A 26,526-nucleotide genomic window follows, 5' to 3' on the forward strand; every position below is an offset into this window, starting at 1 on the left:
GGGACAGTAGCCTATCTCATGTAGTCAAGAAAGTATTTGAGTTTACAGCATACCTTAACCCATGCCTCGGTGCCTTCCTCTTTGTATTCAATATAGTAACCCATGATCTTTGAGCCTCCATCTTTTAGAGGTGGAATCCATTCCAAGTCAACTGTTGTCTTTGTCCAATCAGTAACTTTGGGGGTTGGAGGTGAAGGAGGAGCTATTCAAAAACAGAAATAATATAAGACTCTGATAATCACAAATAAAGAATCACTGTTATATCCTTGTAGAGCAGTGGTGGCTTAATGGTTAGAGCTCTGGCTTACTGATCAGAAGGCTTTGAGTTCAAATTCTGGTACACCAAGCTATCACTGACTTCGTTTACATGGACAACAATAATCTAATTATTAACCTTATTCTGAATAAGACAATATTGTGATTAAGGCATTTACATGAGTTGCTTTTAGAATATTCCATTCATGTTTCCATTTTACATGTTATAGAACATAGATCGATTAACGGCACACGTCATTACGTCCCCATGCAACGCCGTCCGACGTTCCCTCCAGAATTTCACGTATCAACATACAGTTTGTATACAGTTTTGGGTGTTTCAGTTTCAATTTTACGAAAGCTTCAAGTGCAGTTAATTATTTGTCATGCTATACATGCAAAAGCCATGGGCTGCATCCGAAACCATGCACTTACCTACTATATATTAGCTGAAATACACATATCTCACCTACTATATAGTAGGTAAGTACGCGGTTTGGGATGTTGCCGTGCTCTCTTGTTTGTCATCAAACGGTTGAGCACTGCTGTGTGTGTACGTGTCCTGTCGCAAATTGCGACTAAAACTCCCACATGACGTTAATAATGTGATTAAGGTGTGTACATGTCTGTGATGCACATCAATAATGCGACTAAAAGAGGAATACTCCATACGTCTTAATTTGATTTGTGTTTATTTCGCATACTGACTGTTGCCCCTCAAGCAATGCCCTTATCTTTCACCTGCTCAGCTCAATTGTAAGGTGTTTTTGATAAAAGCATCTGCCCAATAGATAAATGTACAGTACATGTAATTGTAGCTGCTCACCAATTGGATCTCTGGCAAATGTCGGGTCAGACGGTAAACTTGGGGGTCCACATCCAGCTGCATTGATTGCAGTCACACGGAACAGGTACTGAGAGCCTTCAATGAGTCCTGTGACTTTGTAAGAAACACCAAAAGGCATGGGCCTGATTGGATCACGGGTGACTCTGTTCCAGCGTTTTGATGTAGTCTCTTTTCGCTCAAGCCAATACCCAGTAATTGGACTACCACCATCTGTATCTGGCTCTTCCCAGTTTATAGTCATTGTATCCATTGTAATGCTTGATAGGGTTGGTTTCTCACACTGGCCAGGAGTAGCTATAAAAAAGGATGCAATATATTGTCATAATAAGGTATAACTGAGCTAATGAATTTCTAATGACGTTTCTGTTTGATCATGACTACTTACTGAAAATATCTCTAGCAATCTCTGGTTCACTGTCAAGAGGTTCACCAACTCCATATTTATTCTGTGCCCTGATGCGGAACACATACTCATGGCCGGGCATTAGACCCTCAATTGTGAACATGCGCTCTTTGGGTGCACCTGGGACAGGAATCCATGTTTTTCTATTGGCAACACGTCTCTCTATGGTGTAGTTAGTGATTTTGGAGCCACCATCATCTATAGGAGGTAGCCATGACAGAGTAATATTTTGAGCATGAATCTCCTCAAACTTGATTGGTGCAGAAGGAGGTCCCGGAAGTCCTGACAGTGAAAATGTGGTGTTCAATTACAGAAATGTCAAAGTATTCATTTACAGTCCAAAACTTTTGTAGTTATACCAATAGTAAATAATTTGCTATTTGGAAGACCTACCTAGAACATTAAGTCTCATCTCTTTGGAGACCTTGCCTAAGCTGTTGCTGGCAGTGAGTGTATAGAGACCAGTGTCTAAGCGCTTGCCCTGCTGAATCTGCAGAGTGCAGCTATCATCAGTCACAAGCTTATTGATATGTTCATCATATTCAATATCAACTTTGGCATCACTTTTGTGGGGTGGGGCCTTCTGCCAGGTAAGGGTGGGGAATGGACATCCCTTGATCTTAGCGACAATGTTAATATCTGTAGCCTGCTCAACTTCCATGAACTCTTCAAGCTCAATAGAAGGTGCCCCTAGAGAAAAGAAAGCATTTGTTAAATGTTAAATAACATGTTTTCTGTGGATTTAAAGTCATACTTAGCAATACGGAGTAATTCTAAGAAATAATTAGAAATGCTAATGTAGAAAACAACAAGCATATGCAATCAAACAAGGTTAATTTGCATAATTCCAAGGTGTACCTACTATAAATACATTCATTACAAACAATAGTAGCCTTTCTGGTCAAGCCTTGATACAAGATGAGTAAACCTTAGTTTATTTTACACACTTGTCTGGTCCTTAACGATGACGGGTCCCGCAGTAGAAGATGGTCTACTTGCACCAGCCTCATTTACAGCCTTGACACGGAATTCATACTCAGCACCGTCATGGAGGTCCTCCACTTTGAAGGTTGTAGTATCAATGTCACGTCTATTGCACTGTCTCCAGGACTCTCGCTGCTCTCCACTAGAATCCCACCAAAGTCTTTCAACAATGTAGTGAGTTACAGGGGATCCACCATCATTTCTGGGTGGCTTCCACGTCAAAGTCACTGTCCCCTTGGACACATCAACAATTTTGACTCTTGTGGGTGCATCAGGAGGATCTGCGATAGTAGTAGCGAAGTAATAATAATAAATTTACTGAGCAGTCTCTACATACTTCAGGGCAAATTTGCTTTTGATGAGGGCCACTGAAATGTTATACTCACGGATGGGATCCTTTGCTCTTGTCCTTTGGAAGGTTTCCAGAGCAGGTCCTATACCAAAGCGATTCTCAGCCCGAATACGGAACAAATAGTCTTGTCCCTCAACAAGGTCTGGGACTACCAAGGACTGACTAGCACAGGCTGGGTTGACCTTTGTCCAGGCTTTTCCTTCAACTGTCTTCTTCTCAATGTAGTAGCTCTTGATTTTCTCACCACCATCATTATCTGGAGGCTTCCATGTAAGTCTGCATGTACTTCTTGTGATGTCAGTGATTTTGAGATCTTTTGGAGGCCCAGGCAAATCTGGAAAAAAACAAACAAACATTTTGTTTAATAAATATTTTTTTGTTTGCATGGTCAAAGTTTTGGTTACCAAACATTGTCTGTCTTACCAAGTACTGTTACACGGACTTTAACCACTTTAGTACCAGCTTGATTAGAAGCAGTAATTATGTACTGTCCAGAGTGGTTGATCTTACACTCAGGGATAGTTACTTCTGTTGTGGTATCAGTCAATGCGATCTGTTGAATAATTTTAATACAATAGTATTAATTTCATGGGAACTCTATTAGGGTTTTTGATTTGGAAGCATTATGAATGAGCAATGTCTTACCTTTGAATCCACTGGAAGAGTGTGCTGTTCATTCTTCTTCTCTGTTGGGGCAGTTCCATCGTATTCCCATTTGACTGTTGGAACAGGTCTGCCTGATATGGTGGCAGGGATTTTAATTGTTGTTCCAGCATGACAAGAAAGCAGGTCATGAGCTGAGACGCCTATCGTAATAATGGGTTTCTCTGTAAAATTTCAGAATAACAAGTTTGTTAATAATCTAATAATGCCAAAAACAAAAAGGTCAGTTTTCCAGACTGATTAGGCTAAGCAAATGTATGGACAAATGACAAACATTTAACAACATTTTTGTCATGGAATGTAAAGTACAGGTAAATCTTACCCAGGATATCTTGTACCACGATGTCAGAAGTCCTGGGACTTGGCTCTGACTCACCAGCAGCATTAACGGCAACAATCCTGAATCGACATTTCTTGTTCTCTTTTAGATCTGGCACAGTGTAAGACGTACTGAGAATGAGCTTATCAGGTTGATTCACTCTTCTCCACTCTTCTGAGCCTTCATCCTGAACCTCAACAATATAGCCTTTAATGGGGCTTCCACCATCCTTATCTGGTGGAGCCCAGGCTAGAGATACACTGCTTGCTGTCTTGTCTTTCAGTTGCGGGGCAGGTGGCTGGCTTGGTGGATCTGTAAAATAAAGGTACAATTTGTTTTAAAACAGCCAACACACAACTTTATTTGAAAATTAATGCAACAGAATCCAACTTACTTCTTGGATCCAAGGCAAACACACATTCTGTTGCCTCACTTGGGGGTCCAATGCCAGCAGCATTTTGTGCCATCACACGGAACTGGTACTCAATACCTTCAATGAGATGCAGAACATTATACTCTAAGCTTTTAACAGCTGGCTTTGTTATAGAAGCCCTATTGACTCGACTCCAGTATACAGCTCCTCTCTCTCTCTTTTCAAGCCAGTAGCCCTGAATGGTTGAGCCACCATTGTCCTTTGGAGGATCCCAAGCTACAAGCATAGATGAACGAGTATGTTCAATGATTCTTGGTCTCTGGGGTGGACCAGGAAGACCATATGGATCCTTGAGGACAACTTTCTCTGATTCACACCCATCACTGACTCCAAACTTGTTCTCTGCTTTTATCTGGAACTGGTAAGTGCCATAGGTATCAAGCTTGTACACCTTTAAGAAAGTGTTACAAAGAGCAGAATTAGTTCCAGTGTTACATGATTACAGATATCATTCTATGAGCTATTTTTAAAAACACAGCATGTTCACAACACACTAACCCCATAGCGTCTGTCCATAATACAACATGTCAGCTGTTCCCAGTCCGATTTCTTCTTGCTGGCATCCCTCTTTTCAATAATATAATTGGTGAGGTCACTTCCTCCATTGTCCTCTGGAGCATCCCAAGTGAGGTAGCAAGACTCAGCCTTAACATCAGAGACCACAACATTTCGTGGTGGTGAGGGGCGATCTGGAGAAACGGGGGACAAAGAGACAATTAAGAACTAAAAAAGCAAACCTTCATACAGATTATTATTTAAAATATATCCTGGTGCTTTTCTGAACTGTTCTTTTTACTCATTGTACATAGTTACATAAAGAGCTTAATTAATGTACATAAATCATAAACATAAGCTTATAAATTAGCTGATAAGTCAAATTAAGTGTGTTTATCTGGGGTAGAACTGTGATTAATTGCTATCAAGTAGTCATAAAGAATATTATGAAATATAGAGTCATACCTAAAATATCAACTCTGATCGTTTGTTGGCCCTTCCCGTGAATATTTGTGGCAACTAGTTTGTATAGGCCTGTGTCTTGTCTTACAGTTTCAGGAATGGCAATATTGGTTTTGATAGTTTGTCTGTCAATCTCCTCAGATTCAAGTGTCATGGTCTCAGTTGTTTTTTCAAGAACAACTCCATTCTTTGTCCACTCAAAGGTGGGCAATGGCAGACCAGCAATTTCAGCAGGGATTTCAATGGCTGCTCCTTTTTTGACAGTTATGGTATTGCTCTTAAAGCTCTTCAACAAGTTCACAGTTGGGGCAACTAAAAGAGTTGAAAAACACAAATATTGTAAATACAAACACAAAATGTTAAATAATTGCTATAACAGCAAATATAATACTAATACATACTAGTACAAGTATAAACTAATACATACACTCATCATCTTGAATATGAACATTTATTGGTTTGGATGGTTCACCATCGCCAACCTCATTGACAGCCTTCACTCTGAAGTCATACATCATGTTCTCATTCAGATTGTCTAGTGTAATTGTAAGATCTTTGCTGATCTGACGATTGGCAACATCAAATTCATCACTGTCTTGTCGCATCTTTTCAACATAATAGCCTCTGATGGGAGAACCACCATCGCTGCGCGGAGGCTGCCAAGTAAGTGTAACAGTGTTCTTGGTCCGTTCAGTGTAGCGGAGCTTCTCTGGTGCAGATGGTACACCTGAAATTTCAATATAAATATTATACATGTAAATATATATTTATATAAACATAAAAATATAAATATTCACGATAAGATGCCAATGTTCATTACTGCTGTAAATGTGTTTAACCTAAGCAAGAAAAAAGGATGAGAGATCAGCTGAACTGCTGTTACCTTTAGGATCCACAGCTAGGACAGGTCCAAGTTCAACAGGGACACCAAGGCCAAACTTGTTTCTCGCAACCACTCTGAACATATATTCTTCACCATCAAGAAGGCCAACAATGTCACATTTGCATGAAGCAGTTTCCAGTGGTTGCCTATATATGTGCCTCTTAGCATCTTTTCTCTCAACAACATATCCCATGATCTCACTTCCACCATTATCAACAGGATCAGACCAAGTAATTGAGATCATCTTCTTGCTGACATGGACTGTTTTTAGATCAACCACTGGGCCAGGAACATCTTTTATACACAAAAAAAAGAAAGACAGTTAATTGAAATCTATTACGGCAATGCAAAATTGGAAACTTATGATGACCCTAAAGATGCTGACTTACCCATAACATCAACCTTGATAAAAGCAGATTTTGTTCCACTAGAGTTGGTTCCTGTGATCTCATATTTGCCATGGTCAGTTCTCAGAGCATTCTTGATGTTTACAGTGCTGCATTTTCCAATGGTTTCAATGGTAACACGTTCTTTGTCAGGTTCAGCATCATCTTTTGTCCATTTCACCTCTGGTGTGGGTCTGCCAACAACATAAGCTGGTATACGCAGAGTCTCTCCAGCTTTTATAATTACTCCATTCCTTACAGAGATATCAAACTCAATTCCTGGAGCCTCTGTTATAGAATAAAACATTACATTAGACACGTTATTGTTATTCATTTATAATGCATTATGAATTGCATTATTTATAAGCTTACGTTCAGGCTCTTTCACTTGAACTGGTTCAGTCATTCCTGGGACTCCATGACCAGCTTCATTTACAGCAAACACACGAATGTAATAATCTGCTCCCTCGGTCAGTCCAGTCAAGGTGTACTTGCACTCCTTGCATCTGAACTCAGTGCTGCGAATCCATTCTTTCTCCCCAACAAGGCAACGCTCAACATGATATCCAAGAATATCTCCACCACCATTGTACAATGGAGGAATCCAGGCAATTTCAACTGTTGTATTTGTAGTATCAACAATTCTTGGCACAGGAGGACCCGGAGGCACTGCACAAATATGAAATGTAGTCAATAACAGGCGTATTTTGAGTATTTATAATCTAGTTAAACTTGTGCAATAATTATTCTCTCTTTAGATTTTGTTTAGCAAAAAAATTTTTCTTGTATTGTTATAGTAACATGAAGTAAATATGAAGCTTACAGATTGGATCCATTACAACTACCGGATCAGTTGGGGCACTGAATTCTCCAGGGCCAGCAAGATTCTCAGCACAAACTCTGAAGACATAAACCAGGCCTTCCATAAGGCCCTCAACCTTGAGTGCCAGGGAGTTGAGAAGATTGCGGTTCACTCTGGTCCAGTACTTGCTATTGACCTCACGTCTCTCAATCCAGTAGCCCAAGATAGGACTGCCATTGTCCTTAGGTTCATGCCAAGACAAAGCAACACTGCTGGCAGTAACTTCACCAATCCTTGGCATGTTAGGAGCATCAGGAGGATCTGGAAAATCAAAATGAAAAAAATAAATAAACATCTGGTTATCAAACTGCCATTTTTAGAACTGATATTTTTTATAATATGCAGTAATGTTTCTTTTAAAGTCTACAAATGAGGATCATGCTCATGTTTTACCAAACTGATTCTTTGCAACAAGTGGCTCAGAATAGCATGGTGGTCCACAGCCAAATTTGTTTTCAGCCGTCACTCTGAAAATATACTCTTTTCCTTCAATGAGTTTGGTTACAGGATAGTTGTATCCTTTATGGGTTGAGGTAACAGTAACCCAACCAATTTCATCTGTGGTGTTGTCTTTTTTCTCCAGGATATAGTTGATGATTTCACTGCCACCATCATCAAGTGGTGCATCCCATGTGCAAATGACAGAGTTTTTCCTGAGCTCATCAAATCCAAAGTTTACAGGTGGTCCAGGCTTATCTATATATTATAGCAAAACATATTTTAGAACAATCTGCTAATCACAGATTACAGATTCACAAATGTGGAAAAGCAGCAACATAAAACACAAGAACCTACCAAGAACATTGACAACACAAGCTGCAGTTGCAAAACCATGGGTATTTTCAACTCTGATGGTGAAAAGTCCATGATCATCTCTGATGGCATCACGCACCATCAAGGCAGTCTCTCCTCTTTTGCTCTGGTCAAATGACAGACGATCTAGAAGCGGAGGATGGAACACCTCCTCTGGTTCGGGATAAATAGCCTTGGTTTTCTTTTTCTTTTTCACAGTGAATTCTGGCTTCTTCTTAACAATCTTCTGGACATTCTCATCATTCCTGAACCATGTCACAGTGGGATATGGCGATCCAGAAATGTGGGCATCCACTCTAATCTCCTCACCCTTCCTGATGGTCAGGCCAGATGCAACGTGTGCATGTAGTGATACCTTTGGTGGATCTAAATGAAATAACATTCATTTAACAAGTATTTCTTATACTTCAGTTGTGATATTAATTTATTGCTGTGTCATTATACATACCAACAGGATCTGCAGCCTTAATTAGGGGAGTGCTGCGGGAAGGTTCACTTTCTCCAGCCACATTCTCTGCACGAACACGGAACTGATATTCCTTGCCTTCTGTCAAGCCAGTGATGGTATAGGAGAAACCAGGCACCAGGTTTGGAACACATCTCACAAATCTATCACCATCCTTCTCAATTTTCTCCAGAATATACCCAGTAATTGGACAGCCACCATCATATTGTGGTGCTTTCCAAGTAATTGTAATAGACTGAGAGGTAGGGTTATGTCCCTCAACATCAACTGGTGGGTCAGGCCGCTCTGAAATATTTCAAAAAGCAAAATGCAAAGGAAAAACTTATTAACCAAAGAATAAAAAAATATATATATGTGGAATGATGTGGTTAATATTGCAGTTGTTTAAATTACAATTATACTTACGCTTCTGCTCCTCTGTGATGACAGGGTTGCGAAGCTCAAGATATTCACCACTACCAATTCTGTTAACAGCCTTAACTCTGAAGTAATATTCACCATTCAACATAAGGTCTTTGACCACAAATGTTAATACATTGACTCCAGGCATCACCGGCATGAATGTCTTCTTCTGAGACTCTCTGCGCTCCAGTACATAGTGCAAAATGGGGCTACCACCGTCACTCTCTGGGGGCTCCCATGAGATTTGACAGGAGCTCTTGGTGACTTCACTTGGAGAAATGCTCTTGCATTGTCCTGGCAGACCTATCGATGGAAGCCATTCGATTAATTGTTGTTTTTCTTAACAAACTATATGACTGAAGACATTAAAAAAAACACAGCTGACTTACCAATCACTTTAACATTAATTGTTCCAGTAACTGAACCCAGACTGTTTTCTAGAGTGACTGTGTAGACACCAGCATCTTCATGCTTGCATTTTAGAAGCTCAAGGTGAATACTGTTGAGTTCACATCTCATAGTCAGCCTGTCATCTGCCTTTAGTTCTGCCTCACCCTTCTTCCAAACCATTGATGGCATGGGAATTGCTCTGTATGGGATCTTTAGATACATCTTCTCACCCTCAACAATAACAACATCTTGGGTCTCCAAATCAATTTTTGGTGCACCTATGAAATAAAAATGCATGAATATAAATATATTATAAAGACTTTTACAGAAACACTATTCAATCAGTGTTTCATTAAAAAAAAAAAGCACAATGCTTACTGTCTGGATCTTTAGCAAAGACTTTGTCTGAGATTTCAGACGGATCACTGACACCAACTGCATTGATAGCACGAACTCTGAGAACATATTGTTTCTCAGGAATAATGCCATCTTCAGCCTTGAATCTGAGCTCTTTTATGGGACGAGCATTGATCCTCATCCATTTATCTGTGTCAGCCTCAGTCAGCTCAACATGATATCCAGTAATGGGACTTCCTCCATTTTTCTCTGGTGCACTCCATGTGATGTTGATGTGCTCTCTGCTGGCATCAACAATCTTAACTTCAATTGGAGGAGATGGTGGGCCTAAAAAGAAGCCATTGAATAATGTATTAATCATGTATTTGTAGCGAAAAAAATGATTTGTGCCATATTATGTGTACATAAATGTGTTTACATACTTATAGGATCCTCAATTGTAATAATGTCTGTGGGTTCACTTGGCTCGCCAACTCCAGCTTCGTTTTCAGCACGGACCTGGAACTGTACCTCAGTACCCTCATCAACATCAGTCACCCTATACTTGCTTTCGGGCCCTGATGTCTTTCCAGACTTTATCCAGCGGGTGCCCACTTTCTCCTTCTTCTCAATAACATATCTGTAAGTGTGGTTACGTCCATGTTATTATGCTGTACAATGTGAAATATGTGGTTGATTTATATTAACCAGAATTGATTTATATATATATATATATATATATATATATATATATATATATATATATATATATATATGTATGTATGTATGTATGTATGTATATGTGTATATACACAAGATGGCTGTATACTTTGTGATTGGTCGTCCACCATCACTTTTGGGAGGCTCCCATTTCAGGTCAGTATGCCTCTTGGATACCCCAACCACAGTCAAAGCATAAGGAGGTCCAGGAGTTGCTTAAGAGAGAAGCAATAATGTGTTACTAAACTGCACTTTGCTCTGTTAAAGTTAAAGAAGTATAGAAATCATTATGCTTCCATTAGGAGCATTTGCACTTACTAAAAGTATCTTTTGCTAGAACAGAATCCTCTAGCTCATGGAATTCACTCACGCCCACAGCGTTCTCAGCTGCCACACGGAACACATATAGAGTTCCCTCATTGAGTGGAGTGACAGTGTATTTTGTGTCTTTCACCGTCGTGTCCACAGTCTGCCAGGTCCAGCGTCTTACATCTCTTTTCTCAACAACATAGTTGGTAACAGGAGAGCCACCATCATTTTCTGGTTCAGTCCATTTCAGTTCGCAGTCAATCTTTGAAATGTTAACCACTTCAAGCCAGCGTGGTGGAGATGGAGGATCTGTTTCAATGCAAATGTTGAAGTTATTTTTTTTTTATATTAACATCTGTCTATGCAATTAGGTAGCCTATACAAAGCTATGTACTCACAGTGTCTGTCTTTGCACACTACAGGGTCAGTTGGCTCACTTGGCTCACTCTCTCCAGCAACATTTACAGCTTTGACACGGAAGGAGTATTCCTGCTTCTCCATCAGTCCCTTCAGCAAGTGCTCTGTCATAGGCACATCCTCAGCCACACGAACCCATTCTTCAGTTCCACTCTTGAGGAGCTCAATGATATAAGACTCAATTTTAGCACCACCATCATGCTCTGGTCTAGTCCATTGCAGGAATGCAGAGGTTTTAGCGATGTCTTTGATGTATGGTTTGCCAGGGGCCCATGGAGGATCTATAAAAGAATTAAAATATTTTTTTTCTGATCTTTTTTTGTATCACAGCAAATAAATTGACCATATGTGTTATTGCAACATACCAATTGGATCCTTAATCAAGATGGGATCTGTTTCAATACTTGGTTTTCCTGCTCCTGCAAGGTTCTCAGCCAGAATACGGAATTTGTACTTTTTCTTTGTGGCCAGACCTTTTACTCTGCAGTAAACACCCATGGTGTTCTGGCATTAACATTTTAAAATACATTTGTTATATTTGTCCATATTCTGCTTGTGTATAAGGTCTTACCTGAGTGTAGTGTCTCTGATTGGGAGCTTGTTGCATTTGATCCATTTGTCACTTTCTGGATCAAACCTCTCTACCCAGTAGCCAGTGATTGGACTTCCACCATCCTCATCAGGCTCATACCAGGTCAAAGTTACGGCATCCTTTGAGATATCAGAGGGCTGCACCCTGCTTGGGGAACCAGGAGGCTCTAAATAATAGGAAAGAAACATAGTAGCATTTGCACCTATTTAAAAGACCAGCACAATTAAGCTGTAATGGGGTAAATACTTACCAAATGGATACTTGGCAACAATCGGAACATGCTCTGTGGGGGTACCAATGCCATATTGGTTCTCAGCAGATACCCTAAAAACATACTCCTTCAAAGATACCAGTTTGCAGGCCTTAAAAGTGGTCTGCTTGACAGTGGCAGAGAGCTTCTGCCACTCCTCCTTTTCCAAAGGTCTCATTTCCACAATGTAGTTGGTTACAGGAGATCCACCATCATCTCTGGGGGCATTCCAAGCCAGACAACAGGACTCATTGGTAATGTCAGAAATATCAAAAGCAGCTGGGGGACCAGGCTTATCTGTTAAGAACACAGCAAAAAGACCAAATGGAAATTGCTTGAATTCATAGTATAAATATTATAAAATTTTAGCGTCAAATTTTATGACACTTGCTTTTCTCCCTCTACATGTTACCTCTTGGTACACTCATTCAAAAGCATGAAATCAGTTTTCATAGTTAGGCAGATAACACAACTTTATACATCAGTGTCATAGGGTAAGCAAGAGCCAGTTAACAAATTGACTACATGCTTGAATGAAATATCTGACTGGATGTCACAGAACTTTCTACAGTTAAACCAGGATAAAATGGAGATATTGATTGTAGGAGATAAACAAAAAGAAAAGACTTATTAACTCTTATTATATATATATATATATATATATATATATATATATATATATATATATATATATATATATATATATATATATATATATAAAAAACTCTAAATTGCATTGACCCTGAGTATGTTACAGAAAGGCTGACGGATTACACCCGAAATTAGTTTTTTTAAGATCAACAAATGCTGGCTTCCATAAGGTTCCTTTTGCTGAAACTGCTTTTAGTGTCCATGCTCCAAGGATTTGGAACTCACTCCCAGCATATATCCGTCAGACACCTTCACTAAATATATTTAAAAAGCAGCTTAAAACACATTTAATTTACCTTGGCTTTTAATTAGTCTTTTTGATTTTATGCTTAAAACTGCTTATTCATTCCTTAATGATCTTCTCAATATTTTATTTTCTGTTTGATTACTTACTTATTCCTTAAACTGTTCAGGTTTTAATTTTTTTTCAATATTATGTTGCATGATTACTGTTTTATTATCATTTTATCATTTTATTATATCTTTTCCATTGTGAAGCACTGCATTTTATGTATGAAACGTGCTATATGAATGAAGTTATTATTATTATTATTATTATTATTATTATTATGAGTGATCTTAACTATAATGTTATTTATAACATCATACTGAATTGTATTGTACATTACTGTACCGAGAATGTTGACATCAACTGTTGCAGTAGCACGACCACAGGTGTTGACTGCCTCAATGATATAAGTAGCTGTGTCTGCCCTGGTTGTCTTAGCAATAGAGAGTGTAGAGTGGCCAGGCTTTGTGTCAATGTTGATTCTGTCATCTGGCCTAAGGATAAGGTCAGCTTTGGTCCATTTCACCCTGGGGTCTGGTTTTCCAAGCACATCTGCTGGAAGGTCGATCTTTGTGCCAGCCTTGGCAGTCAAGCCAGCCAGAAGTTTGGCATCCAGCTGAATAACTGGAGGTTCTGTGGTAATGAGGTTGAACATTTTGTTGTAAGCATAAAAAATTAACTGTTAAGGCAATTACTTGTTAACTATTGTATTAAACTTACCTTTAGGATCAACAGCAAGGATCTCATCTGTTGCTTTACATGGTCTGCTAGCTCCAAGTCTGTTCACTGCCCTCACACGATAGGCATACCACTGTCCCTCAATAAGACCTTTCACCTGAAATCTACATCAGGATAACAGCTATAGATTCAAACATGCCTCTAGAATAATGTAATCTTCACTTATAGTAGATAATATCTGTGACTTACTTCAGTTCAGGCATTGGATCACCACAGGCTTCCCATTTGTCAGTGCCACGCTGGCATTTATCAACAATGTAGCCCTTGATAGGAGTACCGCCATCATATGAAGGGGGCTCCCAGTACAGGAAGATACCCTTTGCAGATTTGTCTCTCCATTTCAGATTCTCTGGTGGTTCTGGCACAGCTATAATTGAAAACAAACGAAACACTCTTATCCACTATATTTTTTAATAATTAAGGAAAGGATGGTCATGTATATAAGAATGGTTAAGGTTATTCCCACTCATAGCGTTATAACTTACTGGCTGGAGAGGAAACATTCACTGCCTCATCAATATATGCTGGTTCCCCAGGACCACATTTGTTGCAAGCTATTACACTGAACAAGTACTCCTTGCCCTCAATCACATCTGTCACAGTGTGCTCAAGGTCCTGCACACCAGATATCACCTGAAAGAGATATCATTCTTGTGAGTAATTTTCACTCCCACTGATTTTGCTTAAACTGTATCCAATCTGTGAACATACATCTCCATATATACTCTTAGATGCCAGTTTATAATATACTGTATACACTGACCTAATTCATGTATAATAAACACACTAAAACACAAAATTAATAAATACTCTCAGAACATTTCTAATGTGCTAACCTTGACCCATGTCTTGCGAGACACCTCTCTCTTCTCAATATTATAACCGGTAACAGGACTTCCTCCATCATGCTCTGGTGCTTCCCACGAAAGGTGGACATGATGCCTGGAAACCTCTACAACCTTGAAATCTTTGGGTGCACTTGGAGATGCTAAATTAGAAAATAGATTGCCATTATAATTGTACATAGCCTAAAGTGTAGAGTAAAGTCAAATATATATAATATGACAGATTTTTTTTTTGAAATTACAGTATGACATACCAATGACATTTACTTCAATCTCCCCAGAGATTAAAGTCACATCATTCTCTAGCTGTAAGGTGTATGTTCCCTTGTCTGGACGGACACTTGGGGTAATGATTAGCTCAGTGTAGGTAGGCTTTGTAACCATAGAGATGCGATCTCCAGGAGTAAGCTCCTTATCACCAAACATCCACTTTGCCTTGGGTGTGGGGTATCCAGTGATGGGCACACGAATAGTAAGAGCATTGGGGACAAAAACTTCTAGGCCATTTTTGAATCCACTCAGATCCATTGTGGGACCAACTAAAGAGACCAAGAACAATGTCAATAAACCCATAAGCATTCTGCACAAAAGGGTTTGATCTGATGCAATGTTGCTTTTTTCTATCTAAAGCATGTATGATTACCATGTGGGTCATCTGCCAAGAGTGGGCCAATCTGTTCAGCTGGATCAGAAACTCCAGCTGCATTTTCTGCAGATACTCTGTAGTGATACTTCTGACCAAACTTCAAGCCAGATACCTAGAATAGTGAGAAAAAAAAAAAAATTAACTAAACCATTCAACATTAGGTGCAAACATGTTTTTATATACCTGCTTCCTCAACATACCCTATAATAAAGGTCTGGGCAGAGCCTGGCATTGCACCTTAGCCAATTGCTTGTGCCATCTTCACATTTCTCAATGATGTATCCTGTGATCATACTACCTCCATTGCTAAGTGGAATGTCCCATGCCAGCTGAACAGAATCCCTTTTTGGATGTGTGTAGTTGAAATTCAGTGGTGGGCTTGGTTTCTCTGTAACATGAATAAGTACCAGAAGTACATTTGCATTAAAGCAAGTTTAAAATTTTAGGACAACTGAAGTAAAATGTAACCCAAATATAAATACTGCTTTCAGAGAGAATTAAATTACTAACCAATGGGATCCATGATCTTGACAGGATCAGTGGCAGCACTTGGCTTGCCAATTCCAGCTTTATTCTCAGCTCTAACACGGAAGATGTATTCCTTATTCTCAACAACATCATTTAGTGTGGCTGTGCGATCCTCAGCCCGGACCACCATTGCAGGCTCCCATTTCACAGATGTCCTATCACGGAGCTCAATTATATAAGATGTGATCTCAGCTCCACCATCAAACAGGGGTGGTTGCCAAGTCACTGTGGCACCAAATCTGTTGACAATTCCTACCATGACATTCTGAGGTGCATCAGGAACATCTGTAATGAGGAAAAAAAAGGAGATCAAAGTTTGTCCCCTTGTAAAAGTTTATAATAAAACAGCATATAGATATTCATAGATAAAAGGAAACGCGGTGCTTACCAAATTTATTCTTGGCTTGGACAGCTTCGTCCGTACAGACAGGTTCTCCATTGCCAACTCTGTTACGAGCACATACACGGAAGAAGTACAAGTTGTCTTTCTGCAATCCACCAACACAGTACTCTGGAATATCAGCACGGTCAGTGGCCAATGTCCAGGCCTTGCGCTTAACATCACGTCTCTCAACCACGTAGGCCAAAATCTTGCTGCCACCATCACTCTCAGGCTCATCCCAGGCCAAACTGACCTCACCATCAGCAGTGTCAACAACTCTCAAATTCTTCACAGGCCCAGGAACATCTAAACGTTAGAGTTTATTTAGGCAATTATAACACACTGTGAAGGTAATAGCATGCTATATGTTTACTGCATAATTTGAACAGGAAATACATGTGTTATCCTCTACTTTTAGGTTTTCTCGATTGCTAACTCACCAATAACATCCAGATTGATGAAAGCCTCTCCCTGTCCATGCTTATTCTTGATGACAATTTTATAACGGCCCTGGTCTGACTTCTTAGGATCCTTTAACCTGCACTCTGTCTTGTCAGTGGATGTGTCTATGTTTTGCATTGGAAGGCTGGTGTCATTGAAGAACCATTCAACCTCTGCACGAGGGTAAGCATCATAGGGAACTGTCATCATGAAGGGCTTTCCAGCATCTGTTACAAGATTCTGGTCTGTGGTCTTGATTTTTGGTACAGCTGTAAGAAGAAAGGAATCATGTAGAAATTGTAGAATAAAACATATGCAGCTACATCTTTCCTATAAATGTATAGAACTAAGCTTTTTTTTTAAACTATGTACCTGCAAGCTCAAGTTTAGCTCTTGCATCTTTATCCTTCGCGACAACTCTGTACTCCCCCTGATCGCGAGGCCTGATCTCACAAATCTGAAGTCGGTGAACTTTGCCCTCACTGATCATCTGGTATTTGTCACCTTGGACAATGATCATGTTGTTCCTCATCCATTTAACATCAACCCTGTCTTTGTTCAGCTCAACCTCAAATACAATATCTGATCCTGGCGCCTCAAATATATCTTTTGGGGGTCTGACAATTTCCACTGGGGTCTCTGAAGAGGAGAAGAGCAGAGAAGAGAAGAAAAAAGAACCTATTGAACAATTGCACAGAATTAGTGGGAACAATGATGCAGTAAATGTGCATTTCTCTCGACAACGTATTGGTGGCAAATGAACCTTCAACAAAGAGACGAGCCCTGGATCTTTTGTCATCAACTCCACAGGCATATTCACATTCATCATCAGGTCTGCATTCCTTAATGTACAATGTGCATGTCTTTCCATCCTTTTCCATGTGATATCTGGCAGACAAAATGGAAAATGATTATTATAAATAATTATTATCATATAAAATTATTATTGTATTTCAAAATCAATTTATTATGGCTTGCCATAATAGCATAAAAAAGAATAAATGACCTTGGTCCTTCTCTGATTTCACGGCCATTTTTGTACCATTTAGCAGTGGCCCTCTCTTTAGAAACCTTGCAAATAAACTCTGCATCCTCAAATTCAGTAACAGTCTGGTCTCTGAGTTGGGTGGTGAAGTCAGTTGGTGCCTCACTGATGATCAGTTCAGCTGAAGACTTGTCAGTGCCAGCAACTGCAGTGTATTCACCCTCATCATCCATGGTGCAATCTTTGATGGTCAAAGTGTGCTTATTCTTGTCCACCCGGTAAACAATGTGTTTGCTGAAGGTGATTTCCTGTCCTCCCTTCATCCATTGTACAGTCACATTTGGTCTGTTCACTTTGCAAGTGAAACTGATTGTCTTCTTCTCCTCAGTTTCACAGTCCTCAAGAGGGTCTATGATACGGAGCTCTTCCTCTGCCGAAAGGACAAAATTGTTGAAAAATAATAAAATAATACACACAATTATATAATTTTATATATATATGTATATATACACATATATTACCTATTACAGTGACTTTTGCAGAGCATTTGACTTGTTCACCACGCTGGTTGATCAGTGTAATGGTGTAGGTAGCCTCATCAGACTTGTCTGCAGCTTTTATCCTCAGTGAGAAAATATTGTCTCTTTGTAACAGGACGAACTTGCCGCTTTCAAACATAGTCTCATTGTCCTTCAGCCACTTGGCCTTAGCTCCCTCTGAATTAACTTCACAATTAAGAACAATTTCTTGTCCTTCCTTCATTTGGGTGTCTTTTATAGGAGTTATGATCCTCAGTTTTTCTACAAAGATGGGAAATAATAGTAAACATTCCTAGTTTCATCTTCATTCGAAGCACAAAGAGGGAATCACTTAGAAACACTTACCAATCACATGTAAGTCTGCAGAAGCCTTGACAGAGCCAATGCAGGCAATAAAGGCACCTCCATCCTTCAACTCACAGTTTTTAACAATGAGAGCTCTCTTCTTGCCGTCACTAATGATCTCATACTTTTCCCCAGTCTGAAGCTCATTGTCACCTCTGAACCATTTAACTTCATGGGTCTCTTTGGATACTGAGCACACAAATTGTGCCTTTTCACCCTCTACCACCTCCTGGCTCTGGGGCCTGGCAATAAACTCAGCTGCCAATTCTAATGAAACAATAAAAAAACAATTTTGCATAACTAAGTAAAGGGATATTGTCAAAGCAAATTCTTTTAATTGTTAGTTTCTGCAGAACAGCCAGTAGGAATGTGCTAAAATTTGAGTTGCTTACCATTGATCTTTAGTGTCGCTGTAGTCTGTGAATTGGCCAATCTGCAGTTGTATTCTCCAGCATCCTCCATACGAAGGCCTTGGATGATAAGGATTCTCTTTTTGCCATCTGCAATTTGTTCGTATCTACCACCCTCAGGCAATTCCTGGTCACCTTTATACCATGTAACCTCTGCACTGGACTTGGAGACCTCACAGATCAGTTTAATACTCTCAGTTTCAGTGCCTTCAACATTAGCCATGTTCTTTGTGAATCTAGCCTCTTCCTCTGTAAGCAAAACAATAAACAAACATTGTGAATATTGTGAATAAATTTTTTATGTATGGAAATGAAATTAAAACTAAACTCACCAACAACAGTAAGCATGCCAGAAGATTTGGATGTTCTTGCATCGCATTCATATTCAGCTTCATCATCAAAGACTGCCTTGCTAATGATGAGAATACGCTGCACTCCCTTGGAAATAATCTCATACTTTTTGCCCTTTCTAATTTCAATGCCATCTTTGTACCAGCGGACCTATTGAAACAAATACCCAGAAATTATTTCCAACGTCATTTATTCTCATGTATATCATAGAGGTGCAGTTAGTTACAGCTAATCCTTAAGTGAATTTAGTACCTTGGCACTTTCACGGGAAACTTCACATTCAAACTTAGCAGACTCCTTCTCCCTGACCTCAACATCATGAAGAGGCTTAGTGAACTCAATATGTGGAGCTAATAAGCAAATTGAAAACAAAACATGAGCATGATATGAATATCTATTATCTAGTGAAATAAAACAAATTATTCAGATTTCAATCTTATTCTGATGTCTTCTCACTTACGCTCAACACTCAAGAAAGCTGAGGTCTTGAAGTGTTCGGCATCACATGTATATATTTTGGAGTCATCAAGAGTACAGTCTTTGATTATCAGCTTCCTTATGCGGCCTTCAGCCACCATTTCATATTTCTTTGTTTTGTGAATTTCCTGTCCATCTCTGAACCATTTGACATCAGCTTTATCTCTGGAGAGTTCACACTCAAGAATAGCAGTTGCCTCCTCTTCAACAGTCTGGTCCTCCAAGGGCTTGGTAAACTCAACAGGTGGCTCTGTGGGAAATAATAAGTTGTAGGAAGTGAATATACAAAGTATAATGATATTCCTGCTAATGTGAAATGTCATAGCAGAAAATTACATTGCACATGTGTCTGGAAAAATACAAAACATTATCTGGAAAAGTGTTACAGCTTTATTTAGTCATTTTTAAAGTTTTTACCATTCACTGTAAGCATGGCCTGGGCCTGAAAGTCCTTTGCCATTATCTTCACAGCGCCAGCATGTGTCATGTCGACGTTTCTCAGAGTCAAGCTGTGCACTCTTCCCTCTGCTCTGGTTACCACCTGCATATTACAGTAAGAGCTACGTGAGAGCAAAGCTCATTTGAAAATTAATAGTTTTAAACTCTTGTTAAACTGAGTTAAGGAACATGTTCATGCAATGTTTCAAAATTTAATAGGAGAAATAGCTGTTCAATATGGCACAGTATGTTTTTTTTTTTTTCATTATTTGTGAGAATAACATGCTAATATATTTTCAAAGTAATTATAGAATATTACTATTAATCAAAGGTGCATCATTAAGACCTCCACTTTAACAAACACTCATGATGTTGGTAAAAATAGATTGAGAAACACTTGGAGGGCAGAACAGTTCACTTTGTTATCTCAAAAACCTCCGCTGTATGTTGGCCATTGGCCCTAGGTCCATATACACAAAGACAACATCTTTGTGGCAAATCATAATTAATTTTGAAAAAATCTGAATTCAAGCAAAAATCAAATAAAGGCATTAATTTAATATATTCTAAGTGTGTGAAGGAGTCTATATGTGCAGTCACAGAAACATATTGCTGTGTAAAATTGCAGGAATAAATGCGGAGAATCAACCCAAGATGTTAAAATGTAAAAATATATAAGTATTTATCTCTAAAACTTACTGTTTCACATGTCTCCACTTTCGTTGTTCCAATGAACCATTCAGCTACAATGCCCTCATATGAAAGCTCACACTCAAAAGTTGCGGTTTCTCCAGCAGTAACTGTGATATCCCGAAGAGGCCGCAGAAGGCTTATTGTCCGAGCTTGGGATTGAGAAGAAGTCATTATTAGTAAGCTCAGGAAATAAATCCTTTCTAAGCTTCAAATCATTATTCTGCTCAAGTACTCAACAGGCAAGCCGTGCTTCCATTTCCTATAAGCTTCTAGCCCAAACTCAGGTTCTCATTTTATCAATGGGGGCGCCTGTCATTAGGCATACATGATTTCATGTAATGCGATTGGTCAGCATGCAGAAACAAAGGATAAGGGCTGCCAGTCATCCACCACCCCCTCTAGATAAGGCTAGCAGAGTCTAAAATAACCACATGTTCTGATTGGCTTGAATCTAAGCACTGCCAATGACAGATACAGATGGGTGACAAATTAAAGGAAAAACACATTTAAAAAAAAAACCCCACAGCACATAATAGAGCCACTGGACCAGCACAAATGCTCTCATCCACTGGTTGCGAATATGGTGCAGGATGACACTGACCATATCACTTTTTTTCCCAGATCTCTGTACACCATTGCATTGATGTTCTCAGTCACCAGAAGAGCAACAGCTGTCCTTCTTTATCCCCCTTACATATCTGACTAAATCACAGGCATCACCTATTTAGACCAGGATCTTCAAACATATTTACTTATGTCTTTTCCATAGATCTAAATATAAATGTCACTTCCTATATGTTTTTTTCCCCCTCTTTTTCCTTAAATTTTTCTGCCTCTGCAACTGTGACACACCATTTAAGGTTAACCATTTAATTAACCATTTAATATTAACTACTTCCATTTTGTTATATCAATAAGTATTACATTTCAAGTCCAAAGTTATTTCATACTATTATTTAAAGTAATATCTAGAGTATTTGGTGATTTTTGAAAAAAATAAAATAATAAATAACATGCCTGGCCTGTAGTTCTAACAAAAAAAAACTCTCACCTTTAACTCTGAGATGAGCACTTGATTTAGCATTGGCAGCACTGAAGTCCACAGCACCAGCCATGTCCATATGTACATTATAGAGAATCAGCATGTGTTTGGTGCCTTCTTCTTTAATCTCACAGTCCTAATGAGAGCACAAATTTAACCTCATGTTGAGTTTCAATTTAAAAACCATGAGTATTTAAAAGGCGTTGATATTTTGTGATAACGTCCTTACAGCAGACTGGTGCAAAGCCTCTCCTTTGAGTTTCCAGTTCCCATGGACATCATCTTCTGAAATCTCTACCTCAAATCGAGCGGTACTAGTCTCTGTAACCTCTACACTGTACAGTGGACGGATAACCTTAATATCCCGCTCTGCAGAGAAAAAGAAAACAATGTAATAAGAAAGTTAATTACTAATAGACAATATATTTTTCTCATTGATGTGTTGTAAAATTATATTTGTATATACCTTCAATGTTCAGCTTAGCTGTAGTTTTGTCAGAACCACAGTCACAGACATATTCGCCAATGTTGGCCTTCTCTGCTTTCCTCAAAATCAGAATGCGTTTCTTTCCATCAGCTTTGATAAGGACATTCTTAGATGGGATAATCTCTGTGCCATCTTTAAACCACTTCACCTCAGCAGAGGATTTGCTCAGTTCACACTTCAGCACAACCTCATCCTTCTCGACTGCTGTGTAGTCCTGTAGTTTGGTAATGAAGTAAGCATCTCCCTCTGAAAATAGAAAAAAAAAACTAATTTACTAGAATATTTCTAAAAATATTTATTCTCTTTACCACCATATGCAAATTAACATATTTACCAAGCACTGTAAGCATGGCCTCTGAAGTCTTTCCAAGAGCCTCTACTTTAATGAGTGAGGTATCATCAATAGACACCTCCTTGAAGGATAGCGTGTGGATCTTTCCATGTTCAGACACATGCACCACTTTGCTTGGATGCAAACGGACATCATTTTTGTACCAGCTTACTTGAATTTTCTCATGAGAAAGTTCAATACTGAATTCTGCTGTCTCACGCTCCTTTACAGTAACATCCTTGATGGGTCTGACAAACTCAAGACGAATACCTAAATGTGAAATGAACAATATAGATGGGAGAAAAGTTATATATGAAGAAGTGGCTGGATAAATGTATATCCCAACCCTCGCAAAGTAATTAAATGTCTTTATTTTACCTTGTATGACCAGTTTGGCAGAGGTTCTCTTGTCCTCAACTTCCAACATGTATTTAGCCTCATCTTCATAGGCAGCTGATTTGAGAATAAGCGTGTGCCTTTTTCCCTCTGTCAGAATGTCAAATTTGTCATCTGCCTTCAACTCTTGAGAGCCCTTCAGCCATCGGAAGGTCTTTGCTTCCCTTGACAGTTCACATTCAAATCTTGCCTCATCTTTCTCATATACTTTTACATCACTCAAAGGCGTTAGGAACGTGATGGGTAGTTCTGTAACAAAAAAAGCAGTTTCATTTTGATTTAATTTCAGAATATAGCTGGTAATAATTTTTTTAGTTGTTGTTGAGGAAGAGAAGAAGGGAACCACTGTAAGAGAACACTACCTTTTACTTTAAGGTTTGCAGCACACTTAGCATTTGCTCCCTGGAAAACGACCTCTCCTGTCTGGATAACTTTGCAGTTGTACAGTGTCAATATGTGTTTTGCACCATCATCAATGATCTCAACATCCTGTTTAAAAAAAAAAAAAAAAAAAAGAACAATTTAGTATAGCTATACAAATTAAAATATTTATTTACACATGGCATAAAAAAATAACTTGCAGGGTCTAACATAAAAGAATTCCATGCTTACAGCTGAAGGAGTGAGGACTTCGTCCTTCAGTTTCCATTGGCCATGTATATCATCCTCAGAGATTTCAACTTCAAAACGCGCAGTCTCACCATCGAACACTTCAACTCCGTACATAGGCCGGACCACCTTCACGTCACGAGCTGAAATTGAGTAGTTTGTATTAAGAGGTAGTAAAGCTAAAGGATGCCAAATTGCCCACTTTATAATGAATAATTCAAAAGATCACCTTCGATGTTAACATTGGCTGATGTCTTGTCCGTTGCACAGTCACATACATACACTCCTTTGTCTTTCTGCTGCGTTTTTTTAATGCTGAGGATTCTTCGTTTACCCTCAACCTTAATGGAAACCATCTTTGAGGCCTTAATTTCGATCTCATTATGGAACCACTTGACAGGAACGTCTTTGCTTAGCTCGCAGTCAAGAGTGACCTCCTCTTTCTCGACAACAGTGCAGTCTTGCAACTTGGTAATGAATTTTGCATCACCCTCTGCAAAAATAAGCTGAATTAGACATAGTTCATATACAGAAAATCATACAAAGGATTGTACTACATTTCCAAAGTGTGCCTTATGTGCCTAGTAGAGAATGAAAGCAAGTAGCTACCAATTAGCCTGATTCCTCAACATCACAGGTGCCTACCAGCTTTCATTCATAGTAAATAATTACATCTTAAATATAATAAAGAATAATAATAAAGGAAGAAAAACGGTTACCTATAACCAGAAGCTTAGCCTTTGTTGATATTCCTTTAGCCTCTGCCCTTATTTGACAAGTATCATCTAGTGTGACTTCCTTGATTTCTAATATATGCTTTGTCCCTTCAACATGTATTATCACTGTTCTGCTTGGATGCAATCTAATTTCATTTTTGTACCAAGTCACTGGCACATTCTCATGAGAGAGCTCAATGTCAAACCGAGCTGTTTTCCTTTCCTTTACGGTTTGATCCTTTAATTCTGAGATGAACTTCAGCCTCATACCTATGATGTCATACATCATATCATATTATTTCAGTGTATAACACATTTCCTTACACAGGGTTATTCCATGGTTTCACAGTCTACAGGTCAAGTACTATTTTGTGCAAAATTATTACCACAAAGAGGAATGATAACCACTTACCCTCTACCGTTAGTTTTGCTGTTGATGTTTTGCCTAACACCTCAATGGTGTATTCTCCCTCATCATCAAATTCACAATTATTTATTATCAAAATGTGTTTTTTTCCATCATCAATAATTTCATAATTATTTCCAGATGTAATAACATCAGAACCCTTAAACCACATCACTTTAGGCACATCCTTATTGATTGCACACTCAAATTTGGCCTGTTTCTTTTCAGGCACAGAAACATCTTTCAATGGGACAGTGAATTCCATTTCCATTTCTGGGAGGTACGACATAACATGGAGCTCAGTGTAATACAATATTTAAATTATATGTAACACAAATATAATTTCTTCTTTATCTGGGAAGATAACATTTTACTGTTTGCTTTACCTTTCACTGTAAGCATAGCACTTGTCACAGCATTCAAAGCTTGGTATGTAACTTCACCAGCCTGATCAAGCTGAACATTTTTCAAAGTAAGGAAGCGCTTCGTTCCCTCAGCTTTGATATCACATGTCTTGAAAATAAACAAATAAATAGTCAGATGTACAAGTTCAAAATGTTAGATTTTGTAATATATTCCTAAAATCTTGGATTTGGTCATTTGAATAGTTTTCTGAATATTATTGCAATATAGCAAGAAAGTATGAGGGTCTTGAGGCACAAAGCATACAGTATAGGGTTGTATGAAAATATAACCTGATCTTACCGGTGATCTGGTTAGAACCTGCCCCTTAAGTTTCCATTCTCCGGGCACATCATCTTCAGAGATTTCAGTATCAAACTTGGCCTCCTCTTTTTCAACCACTTCCACGCTAGCAATGGGTTTCAAGATCTCAGCTTCACGCTCTATATTGGTATCAAACATAAAACATGAGACATGAAAATTACAAATGATCAACTCCTTAAAACATTTTTTTTTTAAAACTATAAGTCAAAACACGATGCTACTTACCTCCAAGTGTGAGCTTTGCTGGGTAACGTTTACCCTCAACTTCCATGGCATACTCGCCAACATCATTTGGTTGCGCATTCTTAATGGTCAGAACGATATCTTTTCCATCCTTCTTGACTTCAGTCTTATCTGTGGGTTCATTTGGAATCTCTTCATTTCCCTTGAACCATTTCCAGTTGGGAGTGTCTTTGAAGAGCTCGCACTTGAAGGTTGCAGTGGCCTTTGGTTTCACATGCTGGTCTCTCAGTGGCTTCACCAACCAGTCTCTGATGATTTCTGTAAAATATATAGTCATAATTTATATGCTGTCAATATATATATATATATATATATATATATATATATATATATATATATATATATATATATATATAAAGTCATTTCAAAGATACTTCATTTGTGGTAACTGTTTAAAAAAAAAAAGTCTTATACATACCAAGAACCTTCACAGTTGTTTCAGTTTTGAGATTTTCACATTCGCATGTGTAAACACCAGTATCATCATCATTTGCATCCTGGATTGTCACAGCATGTTGCAGTCCAATAACATTAATGGCAACCTTGCCAGCAACTGATTTGAGCTCATTGCCGTCCTTTTTCCAGACCACGTTTCGGTCTTTGTTCAATTCACAGGTTAAGTACATGGGCTGTCCCTTGAGCACAGACACCTCCTCCTCTAGGGTCTTGATAAATTTAACAGGTAGCTCTAGTTGAGATAAAAGGTAAAGTAGTTATTCTGAATTTGCCCAGGAGTACTGCTACAGTTTGACATAAGGTTAAATATGACATAA

At 38.7% G+C, this 26,526-nt stretch overlaps 1 protein-coding gene across 1 annotated transcript in view; it reads right to left on the reverse strand.

Annotated features, from left to right (window-relative positions):
• The window catches only part of ttn.1 (titin, tandem duplicate 1), a 147,315-nt gene that overhangs the window by 61,876 nt on the left and 58,913 nt on the right, over positions 1 to 26,526 (reverse strand). The window contains exons 79-144 of the mRNA XM_053626264.1: positions 26,172 to 26,441; positions 25,736 to 26,011; positions 25,490 to 25,629; positions 25,171 to 25,297; positions 24,791 to 25,057; positions 24,382 to 24,648; positions 23,892 to 24,155; positions 23,666 to 23,805; positions 23,416 to 23,542; positions 23,036 to 23,302; positions 22,661 to 22,927; positions 22,306 to 22,572; positions 22,069 to 22,208; positions 21,849 to 21,975; positions 20,804 to 20,946; positions 20,084 to 20,207; positions 19,650 to 19,916; positions 19,442 to 19,539; positions 19,171 to 19,339; positions 18,821 to 19,087; positions 18,429 to 18,695; positions 18,066 to 18,344; positions 17,566 to 17,974; positions 17,323 to 17,447; positions 16,932 to 17,198; positions 16,559 to 16,828; positions 16,125 to 16,424; positions 15,719 to 16,021; positions 15,409 to 15,596; positions 15,206 to 15,320; positions 14,817 to 15,101; positions 14,554 to 14,705; positions 14,203 to 14,350; positions 13,907 to 14,084; positions 13,700 to 13,821; positions 13,325 to 13,612; positions 12,040 to 12,336; positions 11,769 to 11,955; positions 11,563 to 11,678; positions 11,179 to 11,478; positions 10,790 to 11,089; positions 10,581 to 10,686; positions 10,195 to 10,391; positions 9,794 to 10,099; positions 9,415 to 9,693; positions 9,029 to 9,328; positions 8,606 to 8,908; positions 8,140 to 8,523; positions 7,738 to 8,040; positions 7,306 to 7,605; positions 6,855 to 7,151; positions 6,486 to 6,770; positions 6,097 to 6,390; positions 5,641 to 5,940; positions 5,217 to 5,525; positions 4,755 to 4,945; positions 4,218 to 4,647; positions 3,827 to 4,135; positions 3,487 to 3,668; positions 3,265 to 3,394; positions 2,876 to 3,175; positions 2,453 to 2,770; positions 1,899 to 2,195; positions 1,488 to 1,787; positions 1,082 to 1,396; positions 54 to 202 (exon numbers count right to left, since the gene is read on the reverse strand). Coding sequence (XP_053482239.1) covers positions 54 to 202; positions 1,082 to 1,396; positions 1,488 to 1,787; positions 1,899 to 2,195; positions 2,453 to 2,770; positions 2,876 to 3,175; positions 3,265 to 3,394; positions 3,487 to 3,668; positions 3,827 to 4,135; positions 4,218 to 4,647; positions 4,755 to 4,945; positions 5,217 to 5,525; positions 5,641 to 5,940; positions 6,097 to 6,390; positions 6,486 to 6,770; positions 6,855 to 7,151; positions 7,306 to 7,605; positions 7,738 to 8,040; positions 8,140 to 8,523; positions 8,606 to 8,908; positions 9,029 to 9,328; positions 9,415 to 9,693; positions 9,794 to 10,099; positions 10,195 to 10,391; positions 10,581 to 10,686; positions 10,790 to 11,089; positions 11,179 to 11,478; positions 11,563 to 11,678; positions 11,769 to 11,955; positions 12,040 to 12,336; positions 13,325 to 13,612; positions 13,700 to 13,821; positions 13,907 to 14,084; positions 14,203 to 14,350; positions 14,554 to 14,705; positions 14,817 to 15,101; positions 15,206 to 15,320; positions 15,409 to 15,596; positions 15,719 to 16,021; positions 16,125 to 16,424; positions 16,559 to 16,828; positions 16,932 to 17,198; positions 17,323 to 17,447; positions 17,566 to 17,974; positions 18,066 to 18,344; positions 18,429 to 18,695; positions 18,821 to 19,087; positions 19,171 to 19,339; positions 19,442 to 19,539; positions 19,650 to 19,916; positions 20,084 to 20,207; positions 20,804 to 20,946; positions 21,849 to 21,975; positions 22,069 to 22,208; positions 22,306 to 22,572; positions 22,661 to 22,927; positions 23,036 to 23,302; positions 23,416 to 23,542; positions 23,666 to 23,805; positions 23,892 to 24,155; positions 24,382 to 24,648; positions 24,791 to 25,057; positions 25,171 to 25,297; positions 25,490 to 25,629; positions 25,736 to 26,011; positions 26,172 to 26,441 — 15,794 coding nt within the window. The remainder of the gene's footprint in view (positions 1 to 53; positions 203 to 1,081; positions 1,397 to 1,487; positions 1,788 to 1,898; positions 2,196 to 2,452; positions 2,771 to 2,875; positions 3,176 to 3,264; positions 3,395 to 3,486; positions 3,669 to 3,826; positions 4,136 to 4,217; positions 4,648 to 4,754; positions 4,946 to 5,216; positions 5,526 to 5,640; positions 5,941 to 6,096; positions 6,391 to 6,485; positions 6,771 to 6,854; positions 7,152 to 7,305; positions 7,606 to 7,737; positions 8,041 to 8,139; positions 8,524 to 8,605; positions 8,909 to 9,028; positions 9,329 to 9,414; positions 9,694 to 9,793; positions 10,100 to 10,194; positions 10,392 to 10,580; positions 10,687 to 10,789; positions 11,090 to 11,178; positions 11,479 to 11,562; positions 11,679 to 11,768; positions 11,956 to 12,039; positions 12,337 to 13,324; positions 13,613 to 13,699; positions 13,822 to 13,906; positions 14,085 to 14,202; positions 14,351 to 14,553; positions 14,706 to 14,816; positions 15,102 to 15,205; positions 15,321 to 15,408; positions 15,597 to 15,718; positions 16,022 to 16,124; positions 16,425 to 16,558; positions 16,829 to 16,931; positions 17,199 to 17,322; positions 17,448 to 17,565; positions 17,975 to 18,065; positions 18,345 to 18,428; positions 18,696 to 18,820; positions 19,088 to 19,170; positions 19,340 to 19,441; positions 19,540 to 19,649; positions 19,917 to 20,083; positions 20,208 to 20,803; positions 20,947 to 21,848; positions 21,976 to 22,068; positions 22,209 to 22,305; positions 22,573 to 22,660; positions 22,928 to 23,035; positions 23,303 to 23,415; positions 23,543 to 23,665; positions 23,806 to 23,891; positions 24,156 to 24,381; positions 24,649 to 24,790; positions 25,058 to 25,170; positions 25,298 to 25,489; positions 25,630 to 25,735; positions 26,012 to 26,171; positions 26,442 to 26,526) is intronic.

This window comes from Ictalurus furcatus, chromosome 6, assembly GCF_023375685.1.
Source record: "Ictalurus furcatus strain D&B chromosome 6, Billie_1.0, whole genome shotgun sequence".
NCBI classification, from domain to species: Eukaryota; Metazoa; Chordata; class Actinopteri; order Siluriformes; family Ictaluridae; genus Ictalurus; species Ictalurus furcatus.